Source organism: Caretta caretta, chromosome 3 (genome assembly GCF_965140235.1).
Source record: "Caretta caretta isolate rCarCar2 chromosome 3, rCarCar1.hap1, whole genome shotgun sequence".
Lineage (NCBI taxonomy): Eukaryota > Metazoa > Chordata > Testudines > Cheloniidae > Caretta > Caretta caretta.
Window position 1 is genome coordinate 139822522 of NC_134208.1, and position 19552 is coordinate 139842073.

At 43.9% G+C, this 19552-nt stretch overlaps 1 protein-coding gene across 1 annotated transcript in view; it reads left to right on the forward strand.

The window, feature by feature from the left end:
* The first annotated feature begins 355 nt into the window (after positions 1-355).
* Positions 356-19552, forward strand: part of WDR64 (WD repeat domain 64) — a 133082-nt gene continuing 113885 nt past the window's right edge. Inside the window, exons 1-4 of the mRNA XM_048846211.2 lie at positions 356-509; positions 2623-2753; positions 16550-16652; positions 17233-17336. Coding sequence (XP_048702168.1) covers positions 356-509; positions 2623-2753; positions 16550-16652; positions 17233-17336 — 492 coding nt within the window. The remainder of the gene's footprint in view (positions 510-2622; positions 2754-16549; positions 16653-17232; positions 17337-19552) is intronic.

The following is a 19552-nucleotide window of genomic DNA, read 5'->3' on the forward strand; positions in this document are numbered from 1 at the left end:
TAGCAAATTCTGTCTTTATAAGCTCCTTGTGTATATATATGTTTTCTGCAAAGGAGGGAAGTGGGAGAGGAAACTGCCATTCAGTGATCAATAGGGACTCTGTGAGGTAACGAAGGGTTATGACATCAGGAGTTTGCTGGTAGGCTTGCCAGCAGGAAGTGCTTATCAAGCCAATCATCACTCACTCAATTAAGTGACACCCGGAATTAGGGTCATGCAGCTGAACCTCACACACTCTTCCATGAAAGTTTAAGATTTCAGACCCAAAACAAGGATTGGGGGGGGGGCGCCGTGAGGAGGAGGATTCTCCAAGCTGTCCTTCCTGCATACCTCCCCTCCATGCCATCAATTGAAGATGTCTGACAGGCGGGATTCAGAAAAAGAAAAACTCAGTACTCTTTCTGATGTGGCAAAATTCAACTACGCCTTGAAGCAGTTTCAGACACTGATTGGAAAAACAGTCGCCCAGAAGAGGGAGGAAAGATTAGGGGTGTACATTAAAGATCAGGGTAAGAGGCATTGTCTTTCTGATTGAGCGACTGTGTAATTTTGGAGTGGAGGCTGGGTAGCTAGGTGGGATGGCCCAGGATTCTACAGAAGACCCCAAACTGGCATACAGGCTATGGCTCACCTTCCCTCCTTTAAAGGGAAATATGCAGATTGTGCTAAGAAAATATTTTCCCTGATAAGCTAAAACCTACAGCAGTCTTATTCTAGCCAGATTCTGTTGCTGAGCCATTTACTCACAAAAATGTATTCTGCCTGGCAGCATCCCCACATGGTGATTCCCCATAATAGTACTTATAGATAGATATTTAGGCCAGAAGGGACCATTATGATCATCTAGTCTGACCTCCTGCACAATGCAGGATTAATCTTTCTGTAGTGATCTGTGTTTTTGAATGAATCAAACACATGAACCAATTAATTGTCCAAGTCAATCAATTTATATTATCATAAGTAACTCAACCTCAAGTGGGTTGTTATCACTGCAGGCCAGCAGCTTTACGTGCACAAAAAAGTCAGTTTTATCACATACTCTGTCCTCAGTATATCTCTGGGGGGCAGGTTAGCAGAATGCTGTCTTAACACCTCTCAGAGGAAGCCAGAATTGGGAGTGGAAAGTTTCCACGCCATTTTCCTTCCCACCCCGCCGGTTTTCTAGGCTGCACTGTTTGTTTGTAAATTACTTGTCAACCCATGAGATTTTTGGAAATTAAAAAGGCTGAAATATTTTTGGCAGGGATGCTAGAATGAATTCAACAAGAAGACTGAGAACTTAAACATTAATGATGCTGAAGGCGAAATCAAGCCAGGAACCAAATGTAGTATCATAGAAATGTAGGGATGGAATGGACCTCAAGAGGTGATCTAGTCCAGCACCCTGTACTGAGGCAGGCCCAAGTAAACCTAGACAATCCCTGACAGGTGTTGATCTAACCTGTTCTTAAAACCTCCAATGATGGAGATGCCACAACCTCCCGTGGAAGCCTATTCCAGAGCTTAACTACCCTTATAGTTAGAAAGCTTTTCATAATATGTAACCTAAATCTCCTTTTCTGCAAATTACACGCATTTCTTGTCCTACTTTCAGTGGACAAGGAGAACAATTCATCACCATCCTCTTTATAACAGCCCCTAGTATATTTAAAAAGTGTTATCAGGTCCACCCTTTTCCTCAGTCTTCTTTTCTCGAGATTGAACAAGCCCCCCCCTTTTTTTAAACTTTCCTCAGAGGTCTGGTTTTCTAAACCTTTTATCATTTTTGTTGCTCTCTTCTCAATGCTCTCCAATTTGTCCACATCTTTCCTAAGGTGTGGCGCCCAGAATTGGACCCAGTACTCCAGCTTAGGCCTTCTCACCAGTGCTGAGTAAAGCTGGGAAATTGCCTCCTGTGTCTTATACAAAACATTCTTGTGAATACACCTGAGAATGATATTAGCCTTTTCACAACTGCATTACATTGTTGGCTTATCTTCAATTTGTGATCCACTATAACCCCCAGATACTTTTCAGCAGTACTATTACTTAGCCAGTTATTCCCCAGTTTGTAGTTTTTCATTTAATTTTTCCTTTCTAAATTTAATATTTTGTGCTTGTCTTTATTGAATTCCATCTTGTTGAATTCAGACCAATTCTCCAATTTGTCAAGGTAGTTTTGAATTCTAATCCTGTCTCCAAAGTGCTTACAATCCCTCCCAGCTTGGTGTCATCTGCAAATTTTATAAGCATACTCTCTACTCCATTATTCCAAATCATTAATGAAAATATTGGCTAGTACTGGACCCAGGACTGACTCCTGCAGGACCCCACTAGGTAGACCCTCCCAGTTAGACATTGAACCTTTTGAGTATGGTCTTTCAAGGAGTTGTGCACCCATCTTATAGTATTTACCTCAGACCATAATTCCCTATTTTGCTTATGAGAATGTCATGTGGGACTGTGTCAAAAATTTTTCCCAAATCAAGATCTATCTCATCTACTGCTCCCCTCCTCCCGACCCCCAATCCACTGGGCCAGTCACCTTGCCAAAGAAGGAAATATGAGAAGAAACAATTTGCTAGTTCAACTCTGTTGGACTCTGATGGATTTTTTTGTTTTGTTATTCTTGTTCCAATACAGATGAAATAGATTATGATACATTCTATGAGACAGTACAAACCCTCTTTGGTCCAGAAGTGAAGGATCAAGATGTTAAGACCTTTTTCAGGAAGATTAGCAACAACCCTGATGGAAGGATAGAATGGTGTGAGGTAAGGTTTATATATAATCTGAAATAGTGATATGACAGGTTAATTTACGCAAGTATGTAGTCATTGATACCATGGAATAAGAATGGATTCATGGAGAATGTACATAATCAAAGTGACATTTCCATGCCATTTATTACTGCTTCTATAAATCTTTCATCTGCTACAGGCCAAAACACTTTTTTAAAAAAGGATCTGGCTTTAAGTCTAGATGGAAAATTAGCTAAAACTATTGTTCTGGTTGGTTAGAGACTCAGTGAGAGGCAAATGTGAAGGACTGGCTTAGGGCATCTTGTTTGTAATAATATGAGCCTTTAGCCAAGATGTTAACAAAACCCAATAATAAATACAATTTTGACAAGCTGAGAAAGAAAGAGGAAGCATATATATTTTAGTTTGGTGGTGAACAGTTAAAAATACATGAACAGCCAACAATCATAGGGACAAATTTTGCCTTTGGATGCACACAAGTCTCCAATGAGAGCATACACATTGCAGGAGAGGGGAGCTAAATGTATCCCTTGGACTTTTTCCTCTCTAAAATCTGCTCTCACTTGAGGTGTTATTAAATATATCAGGGTCAAAACTTCCAAAATGCTGAGCATCTGCTGCACGATACTGACTTGCTAGCTCCCATTGATTGGGAGGGGTTAGTGCCTTGAAAGATGTGACCCTTTTGGTGCTGTGTGTTAGGGGTACAATAAGCATTGTTCAGGGTAAAATTTAACCAACAAATACCATGCTCCTAAGTGCAAAAATTAACATATAAGGCTTGGCTCTGCCCTCAGGAAAAATCTAGCTTCCATGGGAGTTGTACTTCTGTATGAAAATGCAAGTTGGACCCAAACTCTCACATTTAGGTACCTGAATGAGTATGTAGGTGCTCAGATACTTCCTGTAAAGGACTGGCTGCCTTGTGGGTGTGTCATGAGGATTCATTAACTCTTACAGCAGGGACAAATTTGGCTCTTTAATTATTAAATGGAAAGGGTTAGAGAAGTGGCGGCATTTTAACTGAAAGGTGCTTAATCATTGAATTGCCATGGTTATTACTGAGCCTATACCAAAGAAGTATATGATTCTAAATAAAAATATTCATGCAAAATAGCTTTACAAGCAGCCATTCTGTGTAGGATGTCTAGCTGTATGCTGTAGCCAACCTATGCCAACTGTACCCATGATATCCTATTGCCATAAGATTTTAATCTTCCACTTGGACAACTACCAGAGCTGGGCACTAGGGACCTGATAATACCTAATAGTGCCTTTCCTAGGATTGCACTGTCAGCATTGGCTATATGGGCTCAGACTTATTTGACTGCCCTTGTGGCCCAGAGGGACAGTGTTACTAACTAAACCATGTTATAAATTCAACAGGCAGACTTCTTAGTTACTCTGGAACATCAAATGATGTTTAGTGATCTCTGAGCTACCCAGCTCTTAGCCTTTGATAATCCATACAGAACATCTTCATATAATTTTCTAGTACCACCGCAGCGGCAACGCGTTTGGTCCTGACAGTCTGGTAAAAGAGCTTCCATCCTAGAGTGATTCTATCAAGTCCACGACTTAAATATTTTTGCTTGTGATTTTGTTCTTTATGATATCACTCTACTAACAAATTATTCTCAGGTCAACTGTGTGTGTCAAGACCAAAAAAAAAAAAAATGCTTCACATTATCTGTAGGGCTTGGATGAAAGCTATGATATGGTTGGCTGAAGAGGCTTCCAAACATCATGTAGTTAACTTCCAGTCAATGTACTTGAATTGACAGGGCCTTTTTATCCGCTAGGTCTTTAAATCTTGACCAACCTTTTTGTTACAGCATTCACCGAGTGAAAAGTAAATGTAAAACTTTTCTCCCTGCATGTCCTCCCCTTACATTTCTTCCTTCTTGCCGCCTCTCTTAAGATGAGATTTGAAAGGAGAAGCTGTTGCTAACCGTCTCTCTCCAGTTTTCCTTTGAAACTCTGCTAGCAATAGAAAAGAAGACAATGGGCATTTTCAGTGTTACAAGTACATGGTGCACAAGAAACGGGTTCTTGAAATAGCCAGTGGTGTTAAGAAATATACCAGCTACACTATAGGAGTAGCCAAATTCTAGTCTCTGCAAGAACCTCTGCATCACTTCAATCTTGTAGTACCCCTTTGCAACGGGAGCGGGGGTGCAGGCAGAGTGACTAAACAAATGGGCCTCTGCACTTCCTGTATACTGCTGAGGCAGACTTCACACCTATCCTAAACAGAGCAGCATGGAGAGGACCAGGTGGCAGCAGCCTGGGGAGGATGTACTAAATCCATGGTTTAAGAGAAAGTGAGCCTTGCACAGGGACGGTGGAAGGGTAGGAATGGCTATTCAGGCCCCACAGCTGATATAGTGGCAGTGTAGGAGGGGTTGTGCTGGGGAGAAGGGTGAATTCCAGCTTCCCCATCCTCCCAAACTTTAGCTTGATCGCCACTTAGTCAGAATATGTTCCTGGGAGGGGTGAATTTTGCCTGAGAGTGTAATTCAGCCAATAATTGGGTTAAGGCTGTTGTAAAAGAGTACAGGGAAAATGAAAATAACAAAATGACAACCAACATTACCCACGTACATTAGGGAAAAGATTTTAAATTACTCAGCGCATCTTCATTACTTCCCTTTACAACAGCACTGAGAAAAAAAATGGTTTGATGTACAATTTTTTGGCACATTGTGCCAGGGCCGGTTCTAGGATTTTTGCTGCCCCAAGCAAAAAAAATTTTGGCCACCCCCACTTTTTTTTCATACCCCCCCGCCCCCGGCTCCGCCCCAACTCCGCTCCTTCCCAACCCCTTCCCCAAATGCCCGGCCCCTCCTCCTCCCCCAGGTGTGCCGCATTTCCCCCCCATTACTTCCTGCTTCTTCCCCCCCAACCCCCTGCCCTAGCTCACCTCCCCTCCGCCTGCTCCCCTGAACATGCCACTGCTCTGCGTCTCCCCCCCCTTCTCAGGCGAGGGAGAGGCAGCGCGTTCAGGGGAGCAGGTGGAGTGGAGGTGAGCGAAGGTGGGGAGGGAGCGCAGGAAGTAACGGTGGGGGTAGAGGAACCGCTCCCCACCCCAGCTCACCTCCACTCTACCACCGCCGCCTCCCCCGATCGTGCCACCGCTCAGCTTCTCCTCCCTCCCTCCCAGGCTTGCCGCGCCAAACAGGTGTTCCGCGTGAGGCAAGCCTGGGAGGGCGGGGGGAGAAGCAGAGTGGTGGCGGTGCACTCAGGGGAGCAGGCGGAGGTGGAGCGGAGATGAGCTGGGGTGGCGGGGGCACATTTCTAGGGGCAGCATGTCTGGCACTGGAATGCCGCCCCTAGAACTGTGCCACCACAAGCTAGTGCCTAGAGCCGTCCCTGCACTGTGCGCAAGAGGGGATAGCCGTTGTTAACGTACTCACCACTGTTATTAAAAGGTGGATGCAAAGGGACTAAAAGAAACGAAAGAACATAGGAATGTTAATGAAGGCTGCTATTCATCAGCCAACCATGCTTCAGGTGGTAAAAAAGACCAGTCCTGCCGGATGAGGTTGTGCATTTGGTTTGGTGAGGCCTTTTTAGCCCGCACTGGAACAGCATTTAACATTTCCTTCTTGAGAGTTGTACATCTTAAAACTTGATGCAGAACAGAGGATTCCTGGGCGCTCTGGGGAGCAGATGCACGAAGGGGTTATTTTGTTAACTGAGGTGTTAACAATGTCCGGAGCAATCATAGAAACATAGAATATTAGGGTTGAAAGGGACCTCAGGAGGTCATCTGTCCAACCCCCTGCTCAAAGCAGGACCAATCCCCAACTAAATCATCCCAGCCAGGGCTTTGTCAACCCTGACCTTAAAAACCTCTAAGGAAGGAGATTCCACCACCTCCCTAGGCAACGCATTCCAGTGCTTCACCACCCTCCTAGTGAAAAAGTTTTTCCTAATATCCAACCTAAACATCCCCCACTGCAACTTGAGACCATTACTCCTTGTTCTGTCATCTGCTACCACTGAGAACAGTCTAGACCCATCCTCTTTGGAACCCCCTTTCAGGTAGTTGAAAGCAGCTATCAAATCCCCCCTCATTCTTCTCTTCTGCAGGCTAAACAATCCCAGCTCCCTCAGCCTCTCCTCATAACTCATGTGTTCCAGTCCCCTAATCATTTTTGTTGCCCTCCGCTGGATGCTTTCCAATTTTTCCACATCCTTCTTGTAGTGTGGGGCCCAAAAGTGGACACAGTACTCCAGATGAGGCCTCACCAATGTTGAATAGAGGGGAACGATCACATCCCTCAGTCTGCTGGCAATGCCCCTACTTATACAGCCCAAAATGCCGTTAGCCTTCTTGCAACAAGGGCACACTGTTGACTCATATCCAGTTTCTTGTCCACTGTAACCCCTAGGTCCTTTTCTGCAGAACTGCTGCCTAGCCATTCGGTCCCTAGTCTGTAGCGGTGCATGGGATTCTTCTGTCCTAAGTGTAGGACTCTGCACTTGTCTTTGGTGAACCTCATCAGATTTCTTTTGGCCCAATCCTCTAAATTTGCCTCTAAGTCCCTCTGAATCCTATCCCTACCCTTCAGCGTATCTACCACTCCTCCCAGTTTAGTGTCATCTGTAAACTTGCTGAGGGTGCAATCCACACCATCTTCCAGATCATTTAGATATTGAACAAAACCGGCCCCAGGACCGACCTCCACTTGATACCGGCTGCCAACTAGACATGGAGCCATTGATCACTACCCATTGAGCCCGACGACCTAGCCAGCTTTCTATCCACCTTATAGTCCATTCATCCAGCCCATACTTCTTTAACTTGCTAGCAAAAATACTGTGGGAGACCGTACCAAAAGCTTTGCTAAAGTCAAGGAATAACACGTTCACTGCTTTCCCCTCATCCACAGGGTCAGTTATCTCGTCATAGAAGGCAATTAGATTAGTCAGGCATGACTTGCCCTTGGTGAATCCATGCTGACTGTTCCTAATCACTTTCCTCTCCTCTAAGTGCTTCAGAATTGATTCCTTGAGGAATCAAACCTCGTTCATTCCAGCCTCCAAAACTGGGCAGGCAGGCTCATCTAAACAGAACAAAAATAGCTTTGAGAAGTTTCTCCTGAACCAAAACATCTTCTATACAATTCAGTCAGTCTAGGAAGCATGAAGAGGCAATTTATACCCAAGGCCATGGTCAGCTGGAGAAAGAAAATGGAGGTTATGTCCATTAATGGCTATTAGCCAGTATGGGTAAGGAACGGTGTCCCTAGCCTCTGTTTGTCAGAGGGTGGAGATTGGATGGCAAGAGAGAGATCATTACCTGTTAGGTTCACTCCCTCTGGGGCACCTGGCATTGGCCACTGTCAATAGATAGGATACTGGGCTGGATGGACCTTTGGTCTGACCCACTATGGCCATTCTTATGTTCTTATGCATTTATATGGAAGTGTGGATTTATGAAGGGCATACAGTGGAATAAATCCTCCTCGGCCCACAAAAAGGAATAGACTCTCCAGCTAGCATTTTTAGTAGATCTGGTTGAAGTCTGTCAAAATATGTTTTTTAAAAAAACAAAATGGTTTTTCAACCAAAATGATTTTGGTCAAAATTTTCTGGTGTTTTGTTTCTTTGTTTTGTTTTTGTTTTTGAAAATCAACATTTGTTTTGGCTGTGATTGGGGAAAAAATGAAAAAAAATAATAAAAAAAAAGAAACATTTTATTTTTCTGCAAAAAATAAGCATTTTCCAACCAGTTTTAGTTATAAGTGCTTGGGAAAGAAACCAGGTTGAAGCTGGCTGGAGGACTCTCTTCTCACCACTGAGAAGTATCAAAGGAGTGGAAAGGACTGGTTAGCATCTGTAAATGATCATTAACAAGAGGCAGCAGCCTGGTGGCATGACATAGATTCATACAGTTTAAGGCCAGAAGGGACCATTGCCTCATGTAACTTGGCCTCCTGTATAACTCAGGCTGTTAAATTTCCTCTAGCTACCTCTGTATTGAGCTCAGTAACTTGTGGTGAGTTACTCCCCAGTTATGTCTTTGTTGGTGGCAGTGTGGAATAGCACTTGGAACTTCCTGCTCCAGAAAGCACAGGTGGAGGAGAATCTCTAAAGTCTTTTGGCAGCAGAAGGTCTCTAACACAGCTGAGCAGTTCTGATTCCATCCCAGTAAAGAGCAATAGTATACATAATACTTGCTAGTTTATTACAAATTCTCAGGGTTACCAAAGCAACATGAGAATGTGACAAACTTGGAAGCAGTTTTGATGTTTTTTCCCCCCCAACTACAACCTGGGGTAGAGGGGAGGATGCGTTTTGTTGTGATTGCTTGTTTTGTGCAGTTTCCAGCTGTTTACCTGATCTGGGAAACTCTTAAAGGACACCTGGACCTCTGGCTGCTTTAGAAACAGGAATACAAAAACCCTTGCTGGATGAGGATTTTAAACATCTATGCTACTCAATTAGTGTGCCACCAGCACAAATGCTGTCTGAAAGTCCCAAACCTATAAGCATTCTTCAGGAACATGGTAGTAAATGCCAGCATTTGAATTCATTGTGTTAGAGCAGAGATTCATTAAAAACTATCAATTGGAGAGCACATGGGCTGGTGACTTTTATATTTGTACCTAGGGTGCATAAGATGCCTATTAATATGGAGGAAAATAGTGTAATGTAAAATTGAATTAACATCTCACTTCATAGACAGCTCTTGGAAATGGAGGTCACAGATTATACAGGATACTGTGGGAGGGAAATTTGAGATTTTAAAATGTCTCCACTCTTCAAAAGAATGTTTATTTTTCCTTGCAAGAAATGTATGTAATGACTAATAATACAGAATAGTTAGAAAGTCACCCCAGCAATTCATTATGAAAGTGGAAATGCTTAATTATGTGTGAGACATTTCCCTCTGGTGTTAACTGGACTGGTGATCTGCTAGGTCTCTCCAATCCTTGACTCTGGGAGCCAGCCTTACCCTGCTCTGCTGTGAGAACCCCCACTCCTGGGCTGTTCACGCACAGCCTCTGGCATGTAAGCTGCTCCTTGGATTGTGCAACCGAATGACACTAGCCAATATCTCCGGTCCCAGACACAACTCTAGGAACCTCCGTCTTGCAGTGTCCAGTTATGCCTGTTGCAAGCTTATATGAGTTTGTCAGTTTAACAAAGAAATATATATGCACCAGGCTTGTTATCCCAAGGGGAGTCTCTGACATATTTCAAACCAAATGCACTGCTTCAGATAGAATAAACAAATAAAATTTATCTCTGTAGTTAATAAATCTAAGTGATTATAAATCAAAGCATAACAAGTCAGATTTGGTCAAATGAAATAAAAGCAAAACGCATTCTAAGCTGATTCTAACATTAGAATGCCCTTACAAACTTAGATGCTTCCTACCACAGGTTGGCTGGTTGCTCTTCAGCCAGGCTCTCTCCTTTGATCAGCGCATCAGTCGCTTGGTGTGGTGTATGTAGATGTAGGTGGAAGAGAGAGAAAGAGTATGGTAAATGTCTCTCCCTTTTATCATGTCCTTTCTTCCCTCTTGGCTTTGGACCCCTCCCCTTTAGAGTCAGGTAAGCATTACCCCATCGCAGTCCCAAACTGACCAAAGGAAGGGGGGTGACTCACTTGAGAGTCCAACAGATCCTTTTGTTGCTGCCTAGGCCAGCGTCCTTTATTCCTGTGGCCTGGGCTAGGTTTATCCCATACATGCCTGATGAGGTGTGAACTGCCTCTCTGCTCTTGGAGAGTTTTTGCCTGGGTTTATTTTAAGCCATGAAAACACATTTTCAGCCTCATAACTATATACATGAAATTATAACCTATAACATTACTGTAACAACAATTACTATGACATCACTATGACAGCAATGCTCAGTGCATCACGGGCCTTCCGAAGACACCTGACATGACAAACTTGGCATTGGATACCACACAATCATTTTACCAGGATGAACATGGAGGTGCAGGGTGTTCCCCCGAGGTACAGAGTGTCACAATGTGATGACTAGAAATAGAAGGAATTAAAGAAAAGAAAGTTCTATTGAAGCTATTTCATCTACGTTTAGCCATAACCAGCATTCTTTGAAATATGACACTGCAAAGAAAAGTTGCAGGGTTTTTCGTTAGTGTGAAATCTGCTGATAATGGGAATTAGAAGCTATCTGTACACCTTGAACGACTTTATAAATGACATCACATAAATCTAGGAAATGTATCATGTGGAGACTGGGTAATAAATGGAAATGGAAGCAAGACCTGAAAACTGAAATACGATCACCTGCAGAATCCTGAAATTGTCCAGATTTTACTTATACTAAAACAGGGCAACCATTGTTTTCCCCCTCAGTGTGGTCAGCTACTCAATCAGCTTCCCGCAGCTGTTCTCACTGCTTTTCCCCCAGCCGCAGCCCTCTCCAGGACTGCTTTTAGTATTAGCTCCCCAGGCAGCCCTCTCCCCGGGCTGTTTTAACCCCTTCAGGGCCAGAGCAGGGTGACCACCCCACTACAAGGACAACCTGGGGAACTACAGGCCAATCAGCTTAACTTCAGTACCCAGAAAGACAATGGACCAAATAATTAAGCAATCAATTTTCAAATACCTAGATAAAGATAATAAGGTGATAAGTAACAGTCAGCATGGATTTGTTGGATTTGAATAAATCGAGCCAAACCAACCTAATAGCTTTCTTTCACAGGGTAACAAGCCTTGTGCATGGGGGGGGGGGGGGGGGGAGCAGTAGATGTGGTCTATCTTGAGTTTAGTAAGGCTTTTGATACTGTCTTGCATGGCCTTCTCATAAACAAACTGGGGAAATACAACCTAGATGGAACTACTATCAGGTGGGTGCATAACTGGTTGGAAAACCATTCCCAGAGAGTAGTTATCAGTGGTTCACAGTCAAGATGGAAGGACATATTGAGTGGGGTCCCACAAGGATTCATTCTGGGTCCAGTTCTGTTCAATATTTTCATCAATCATTTCGAGAATGGCACAGAGAGTACACTTATAAAGTTTGCAGGTGATACCAGCTGGGGGGGATTGCAGGTGCTTTGGAGGATAGGATTAAAATTCGTAATGATCTGGACAAACTGGAGAAATAGTCTGACGGAAATAGGATGAAATTCAATAAGGACAAATGCAAAGTACTCCACTTAGGAAGGAACAATCAGTTGCACACATGCAAAATGGGAAATGACTACCTAGGATGCATCCGATGAAGTGAGCTGTACCTCACGAAAGCTTATGCTCAAATAAATTTGTTAGTCTCTAAGGTGCCACAAGTACTCCTTTTCTTTTTGCGAATACAGACTAACACAGCTGCTACTCTGATACCTAGGAAGGAGTACTGCACAAAGCGATCGGGCGATCATAGTGGGCCACAAGCTAAATATGAGTCAACAGTGTAGCAACTGTTGCAAAAAAACCAAACATCAATCTGGGATGTATTAGCAGCAGTCTTGTAAGCAAAACACGGGAAATATTTTTTCCGCTCTACTTCACGCTGATTAGGCCTCAACTGGAGTAATGTGTCCAATTCTGGGTGTCACATTTCAGGAAAGATATGGACAAACTGGAGAAAGTCCAGAGAAGAGCAACAAAAATGATTAAAGATCTAGAAATCATGACCTATGAGGGAATATTAAAAAAATTGGGTTTGTTTAGTCTGGAAAAGAGAAGACTGGGGGGGGGGGGGAGGAGAGGGGACGGACATGATGACAGTTTTCAAGTACGTAAAGAGTTGTTACAAGGAGGAGGGAGAAAAATTGTTTTCCTTAACCTCTGAGGAAAGGACAAGAAGCAATGGGCTTAAATTGCAGCAAGGGCAGTTTAGGTTGGACATAAGGAAAAACTTCCTGTCAGGGTGGTTAAGCCCTGGAATAAATTGCCTAGGGGAGTTACGGAGATTTGGAAGAGTAGGTTGGACAAACACCTGTCAGGGATGACCTAGATAATACTTAATCTTGCCATGAGTGCAGGGGACTGGACTAGATGTCCTCTCAAGGTCCCCTCCAGTCCTAATGACCTTCAGTTTATTGTCTGAGGCCATCCAACATTATGTCCACATCATAGGCGATGCGTGGGGGGGGCATGCGGGCTTGAGTGCTTCCCCCCCCACACCCCGGTTTCTACTTAGCCTGCCAGGGGGGGGGAAGAAGAGGCAGGGGGGTTCTGTCCTTCTCCCACTGCACCTGCCCCCCGCCCCCTACATGCTCGGCCCCTGTCCCTGGCAGCTGAGCCCGGGCAGGGAGCAGAGGAGGCGGGACCAGCCACTTCTCACACGGGACGCTCAGGGTGACTGCTTTGTGCAGCACAGCAGCTGCCTGCGAGGGAACCTGGCTGGGGCAGCGGCAGGAGCAGCAGGCCACCCTCCACCCAGGCCCGGCTGCCAGGGACAGGGGAAGAGTGAGCCGGAATCCCCTCTCCCGCCTGGCACATTTCCGGCTTGCTGGGCTCCTGTCCCCAGCATCCGGCCCTGGGCATGGGGGTGGCCTGCCACCACCTCCAGAGCCAGGCTTTCAGGCAACTGCTACGTTACACAGAGCAGTGACCAGGAGCGGCCAGCTTCAGCCACATGAGAAACAGCTGCGTCCTGCTCCCCTCAAGGACCCAGCTGCCAGGGAGAGCAGATGAACATCCTGGTGAGGAGGCACAGTGGGAGAAGGACAGAGCCCCCTGCACCTCCCCGCTCAGGTAACACTGGCGGGGCTGGTTGAGCGTGGCAGCCCCAGGCTTGGTGTAGGGTGGTGGGCACCGCTGGGCAAAGGAGACTTGGGGCACTCATGTATCCTTCCCTTTAGATTGTGCCCCCCCCCCCATATGGAGAGGCATGAGTCATTTAGGTCCACTGTAACTCATTCTTAGCTAAATTGGGCCAAACCAGTATCGGACCCAACGTGGCCAAAGGAATCCACAGCCATTTTTGATCTCTCATAACTGTGCATAAAATGATAGGACCAAATTATAAACATGTGTAGGTTGAGTTAAGCTGGTTAGATATGGCTCTAATAAATTCAAATGGGTTTGACACCATTCCAAGATATTAGGCACAGGAGGAGTTTGTTTTATTTTTGGTTGATATCAACAGTTTAGTGGTGGCTGCAAGACAGGCAATTCTGGAGAATGGCAATGCTCTCTAGTGATTCGAGCAGGGGACTGGAAACCAGTACTCTTGGGCTCTTCTCCTAGTTCAACCACGAGCTTTCACAAACCGGACTCCTGTTCTATCTCCACTCTGTCCACCTTTCACAGTCATCCCTCCATCCTTTCAGACTCTCCCCTTCAAGCCTCATGTTCATCCCCAGCTTTCCCCTTTTCCTTCTATAGCTGCTTGGTCTGTTTCATACTGCAGTTTCTGTCTCTCTGTGAAATATGGATGGCCCTCTGCTGCCGTCCAGGGTCAGAGGGACCACCATTCTTTGTACCCTCTCTCTCAGCAGTGATCTCACACATTCACCCAGTCTCTACTATCAATGACTCTCCAGCCTTTGTCTGCACTTCTGACCTGTCTCTGACATCCCCTCCTGGTTGCACTGCCATCAGCTTCAATTTTGCCTGGCCAAAACAGAGCACCTTCCCTCTCAACTCCTTCTTTCTCAGCCACTGACAACCTCATCTCCCTCCATGTCACTCAGGCCTACAATCCGAGATTCTGTCTTTGACTCCCCCACTCTCCCTCAGGTTGAGAGGCAGAAGAACAGTTGTGAGTGTGTACACTAGTTGTATGTATGAATTTTTTTCTCTTCTTGTACTCTTTGTATTTTGCTTGCATGCACTTCGGGGTGAGCACTGGGTCTTTGTGTGTGTTTGGATGGCATCTTACCACAAAGGGTACATCTACACTGCAATCCTAAATGTGACTGCACCATAGGTAGACATACCCATGTTAGCAATATGGCAGCGAATAAATATGTCAGTGAAGAGACAGTGGCATGGGCTTCAGTGAGGGCTAGAAATGTGAGTATGTAATCACTGTCCCCAGTGTGTTTGTACGGACGGTGCTGCTGCATATACGCTAATAAATGTAACCATGCTAGCGTGGGTAAAGCTACTTGTGGGTATGTCTACTTGTGCTGTAATCTGACCTCGAACTGCAGTGTAGCCATACCTAAAAGGGGACCCAGTCTGGACTGGGGCCCCTGGGAGCTACTGCCATGTAAATATTAAATAATAATCGACACATTCAATTATAGCTCTTCCGCCTGAAACAAATCTTTCAATGTTTCCTGAAGAGGTTGTGTGCTAGTACTAGAAATAATCAAGGGATTTAATCAATTTTTAAAAGTGACAAGAATCAACCATTTGCCATATTTTAGCATCATCAGTTTATATAAGAATTATTGGCTATGCTAAGGTTGATTTACTTCAGAGACCAAAGGAAGATGGCAATGCTGTGACATTGCAAAAGGAAACAATAGGGTGTGACTGCCAAGTGTCACTTAAGAAAACTGTACAGGTAAGAGGAACTCTAATTCATGTGTAGTTACAAGGAGAGACAACTGCAGAGCAGCAGTAAGAGGGGTCAGAAGGAAGAACGTAAAGGGTTGTGATTGACAGTTGATTGCAGTATCATTAAGAGTGTGAATGACTGAGGTCACAGCAATGGCATGAAAGATGAGAGCACTAAAGCTGCCTGCAAAACTATGCAGAATGTTCTGTACATGGCACTAAAGGGCATAAATTGGAATTGTCAGGATGGATAATAGATGTAATAAAAGAGAAAATGACTAGGTGAGACAAATGTGCGAATATTTGACTAGCACCCTAACACACTATTTTTAGAACTAGTGAGAGAAAGTAAATGAAGAGACTTTGATGGGGGATATGACCTATTTGGATCCCGGGAGCCCATGTAGCTGCTAAGGTAGAGTCAAGACTTCCAATCCCATTTTTTTCCTGTCAGATTTAGAGATTTTTTTTCAAACCACACAGGAAGGGATTAGGTGGCTGAGTAACAGAGGCAGCTGGGTCTTCTTAACCCAGTCCTGGTGACATGCATAATGAAGAGAGGAGGAAAAGAGTGAAAAGTTTTGCAGCACAGTGAGATGGGAGTCACTTCATGAGGAGACAGCTGCTCTGCTTTTGGACCCAGAGCATGGAGGGCTTTCCATTTTGGAACCTTTTCCCACCCTGGAATGGAGAGGGAGCAGACCTTTTGTTTCTATTTCGGGAGAGTACTGCGCAGACCACCAAAGCAGGGAACTCACCTTGCAACACACCTCTGTGTAATGTATAAAACAACCTTGTTTCAAGGTCTTCCCTATTCTCCCATGCCCTTGTTTTCCACATAAAATTGTATGGGGGAAAACCTCAAGGCTTCAAAATGGTGTGTGGTACAACTCCAGACGTTCAAATGTTCAGCTTTTCTCATGAGGATACAAAGTAATATATTTCTATTGTTTCAGTATTTCTTCCAATCCTATCCTGTACCAGGAAGTGCAGAAGTGTGGAAATGAAAAACATTTAAGACTTTTGCATGTAAAACATGAACTAGAGTGCTACACAAATAGTTTTTTTGCATTTTAATAGAATTACTATTTGCAGTAGCACCCACTAAGTGTTCGGTGTTTTCCAAACACTTCAGAAGAACACAGAATCTAAGAACAAACAAGTAGACAGTGGTCAGGGGAAGAAGAATAAGAGTAGGTGATTAAATATATATATATATATATATATATATATACAATTGTATAGATAGGTGATTATTTATAGAAAAGATGTTAAATAATACTGAGCAGAGTCAGGTGAATGTTTATCTTTATGCATATATTCATGTTTTTTAGAATTTTTTTTCTTGTGGATTTTCCTTAGATCTTTGGCTACTTTATAGTAGAAGGTGATGCCCTTGCTTCCCAACTAGATGAAGAAAACATGGTTTTCCTGGTGTCCCGAAGACAGCGAATTACAAAAGCAGGTGCCATCTTTTAATATTAATTCCAAAATCTATTCTAGTGCACACTTTTTTGAGGATACAATTATGAGGTCACGTGGCTGTTTGTTTGTTATGCACACTTCTTGTTCTACCATGTTCATAATTTACCCTCTTTTTTTAATCGTAGGCCCTCATCACTGTCCTGTTTGTACCTGAATATGTCTCAATACATTGAGCACACAGGCCTTGCCTATTCGCCCATTTTCTCAAATTCTTCCTGTTTTCTTCTTTTCTTCTTATTTTTAAATGACTAGATCACCTGACCCAAACTACTTCTTAACAAACCTCTTCTGCTCCTCCCACCCATCCCCACATTCCTCTGCAGCTTGCTGTATGGAACCAGCCCCACCCTCAAGATATTAATATTTGAAAGTTCAGTATGATTATTTAAAGCCAGTATTGAATAGTCTGCATTCTCATCCATTACATCTCTGAACTCCATCCCTTTACATATGGGAGCGAGGGAAGTGCTCTTAGCACCTTGTTCCTAGTTATGTATTTTGCCTAGTCTCCCTAGCTTTTTATAAATGTGAGATAAAGAAAAATGTTATTTCACTGGCAGGTGTCAAGAGACGAGATGTGATTAAGTGTATAGCAAAGGTGCCACAGTTGGATTTCATGATAACAGCATCTCAGAAGGGAACGTTAACCATTTTTAACAGTCAGGTAATTCTGATTCATGCTAGATTTTTCTTTATCCCATTGTTTTGTATATTATGAACTGAAGAAGTATGAAACAGAAGTGCATGCTTATATGTAAAAGCTACATGTCTTTTTAACCAGGTAAATTTTGCTACAATTTTAAGTACTGAGGGAAATAGTCACTGGATTTATTTTTAGTGAATCTTGCCTACTTTCAAGCTTGCAACAGTTGTCTGAAAGTGCAGACACTTAAAATTTCAAAAGGTGGTTCCTCAGGACCTGTCGAGCTTTTTCTAAAAACTCAGGTGGCTTTTTTGGAGTTTGTTTTTTTTATTTTTTTACTTTTACAAAAAGCACAATTAGCTGTAGAACTCATTGCTACATATGTAAGTGAGAGCAAGGAGTCAAAAAAGGGTTGGACACTTATATGGTTATTTGAGAATATCCACGTTTAATAAGTTTAAAGGCACGCTTGCAGGAACTAAATCCTTGTGCTTCAGGGCATTTACCAGCCTCTTGAAACGTTTCCTATGCATTGGCAATTCCGTAAGTGTCTGCTCTGGGTTTATGTGACAGTGCAGGGCTTCTCCCCCACCTTACAACTGTCACCCATGTGCTGCCACACAGGTTTATTTGTTTCCACATGCGAGTGAAATGAAGAGAAAGCAGTCTTTTACCTCGCTCTTTGCTCTCAGGCTTCAGGGTCACCTCTCCTCGGGGTCTCTAGTGCCCTGCTCCTGACAGCTCCCCAGCTCTCATCAGCTTGGCCCCCTTCCTGGAATAGTAGCCCCCGAGCTGTCTCCTTGAGCACCTGGCTCTTTGCTCTAGGGACTCCTCACGGGGTTAGCTTCTCTCCACCATGGCTTTTCTTCCCTAGGCACAGTCTGTCTCAATCACTGTCTGCTGCCTGGCCTCTAGCAGCCCTTTATTGGTCCAGGGGTAGCCCAGACCTTTTAACTGACTAGACTGGGCTCACCTGCTCTGACACAGGGGTATTGGGCCCAGTCTACTCACCCCCGTTACAGATTTCTTTTAACTTCTGAAGTATGTTCTATTGGCTGCCATCTGAGACAGGATATTGGACTAGCTGGGTCCTCGAGTCCTCCAAAAATTCACTCAGGCATCAGGGGGTCCTATGATCCCATATCTGCCACTGACTGGCTTTCCTTCTAAGCACTTTTTCTATTATCATCATGAAATTATGCCTCTGTTGTGTACTAAACAAGAAAAGATGTAGCTGTGTGTTTCTATCACTGAGCAACTTAACTTATACTGATGTCTAAATGCTTTTGTGGAAGTAACCTGTTGACTGCATGTTCAAAGAGTCGCTCATCGGAGGTGAACTCACAGGCAGAAACTCAGATAAATGGACTTTGTTCAGAACTGCACAAGGACCTGCTGGGAGGCCACAGGCCTGCATCACAGCGGCTCCAAAGCTGGTTCTCTAGACTGTGGGCTACAAGAACAGATGCAGCCCCTCCTTACTCTCTTATGCAGGCATTCCATGTGTGTGCATTGATATAAGCAGTCCTTTCTTCAGAGCAATGGGGAGCCCACTTCTGCAATGTCTGAGGGCACCTGATGCAGTTGCATCACCTCCTCACCCCCAAGCACAGGTAACACAGGGTTTATGTGGTTTTGGAGGGTCTATTGTGAAATTCTCTCAGATGTGCACTATTTGACATTTTAAAGTTGTGGGGCCAAATTCAGCCCTAGTGTAAAAAGACACAGCTCTTCTCAAGTTAATGGAGTTGTGTCAGGGTGGAATTTCCACCTTTTGAGGAATTTCTGATCTAAAAGGCCTGTGAATCTTGAAGGGTTAGAACAGTGTGCTCATTTAGTACTCTCCAGTAACCAGTTTAATAGCAGTTCAGACTCCAAATATTATTAAAGCAACATTTGTCAAGGAGTCTAAGATATTCTATGAATGGTTAAAGAAATCTACTCTAGCCAGGCTATAAAATGCAGGGGACATACATCACACATCTGTGCAGATTGTCATTTCTGTGATCGGAGTGCAGCCAGTCTATCACAATATTGTAAAAATGCAGTTAGGTTTTAAAGCAACAATAACACAGTCCAGGTGTTTCAACTAATTAGGACATAATGCTCATGGAAAGAGTGAACGAGGCAACCAAAGATTCATATGGGTAATTAAATGCCAAAGCAAAATTGAGGCATTTGGTAACTACTGAAATAATTTATCCGAAAGCCCAGGCCTCTGTCTTCAGGAACATTAT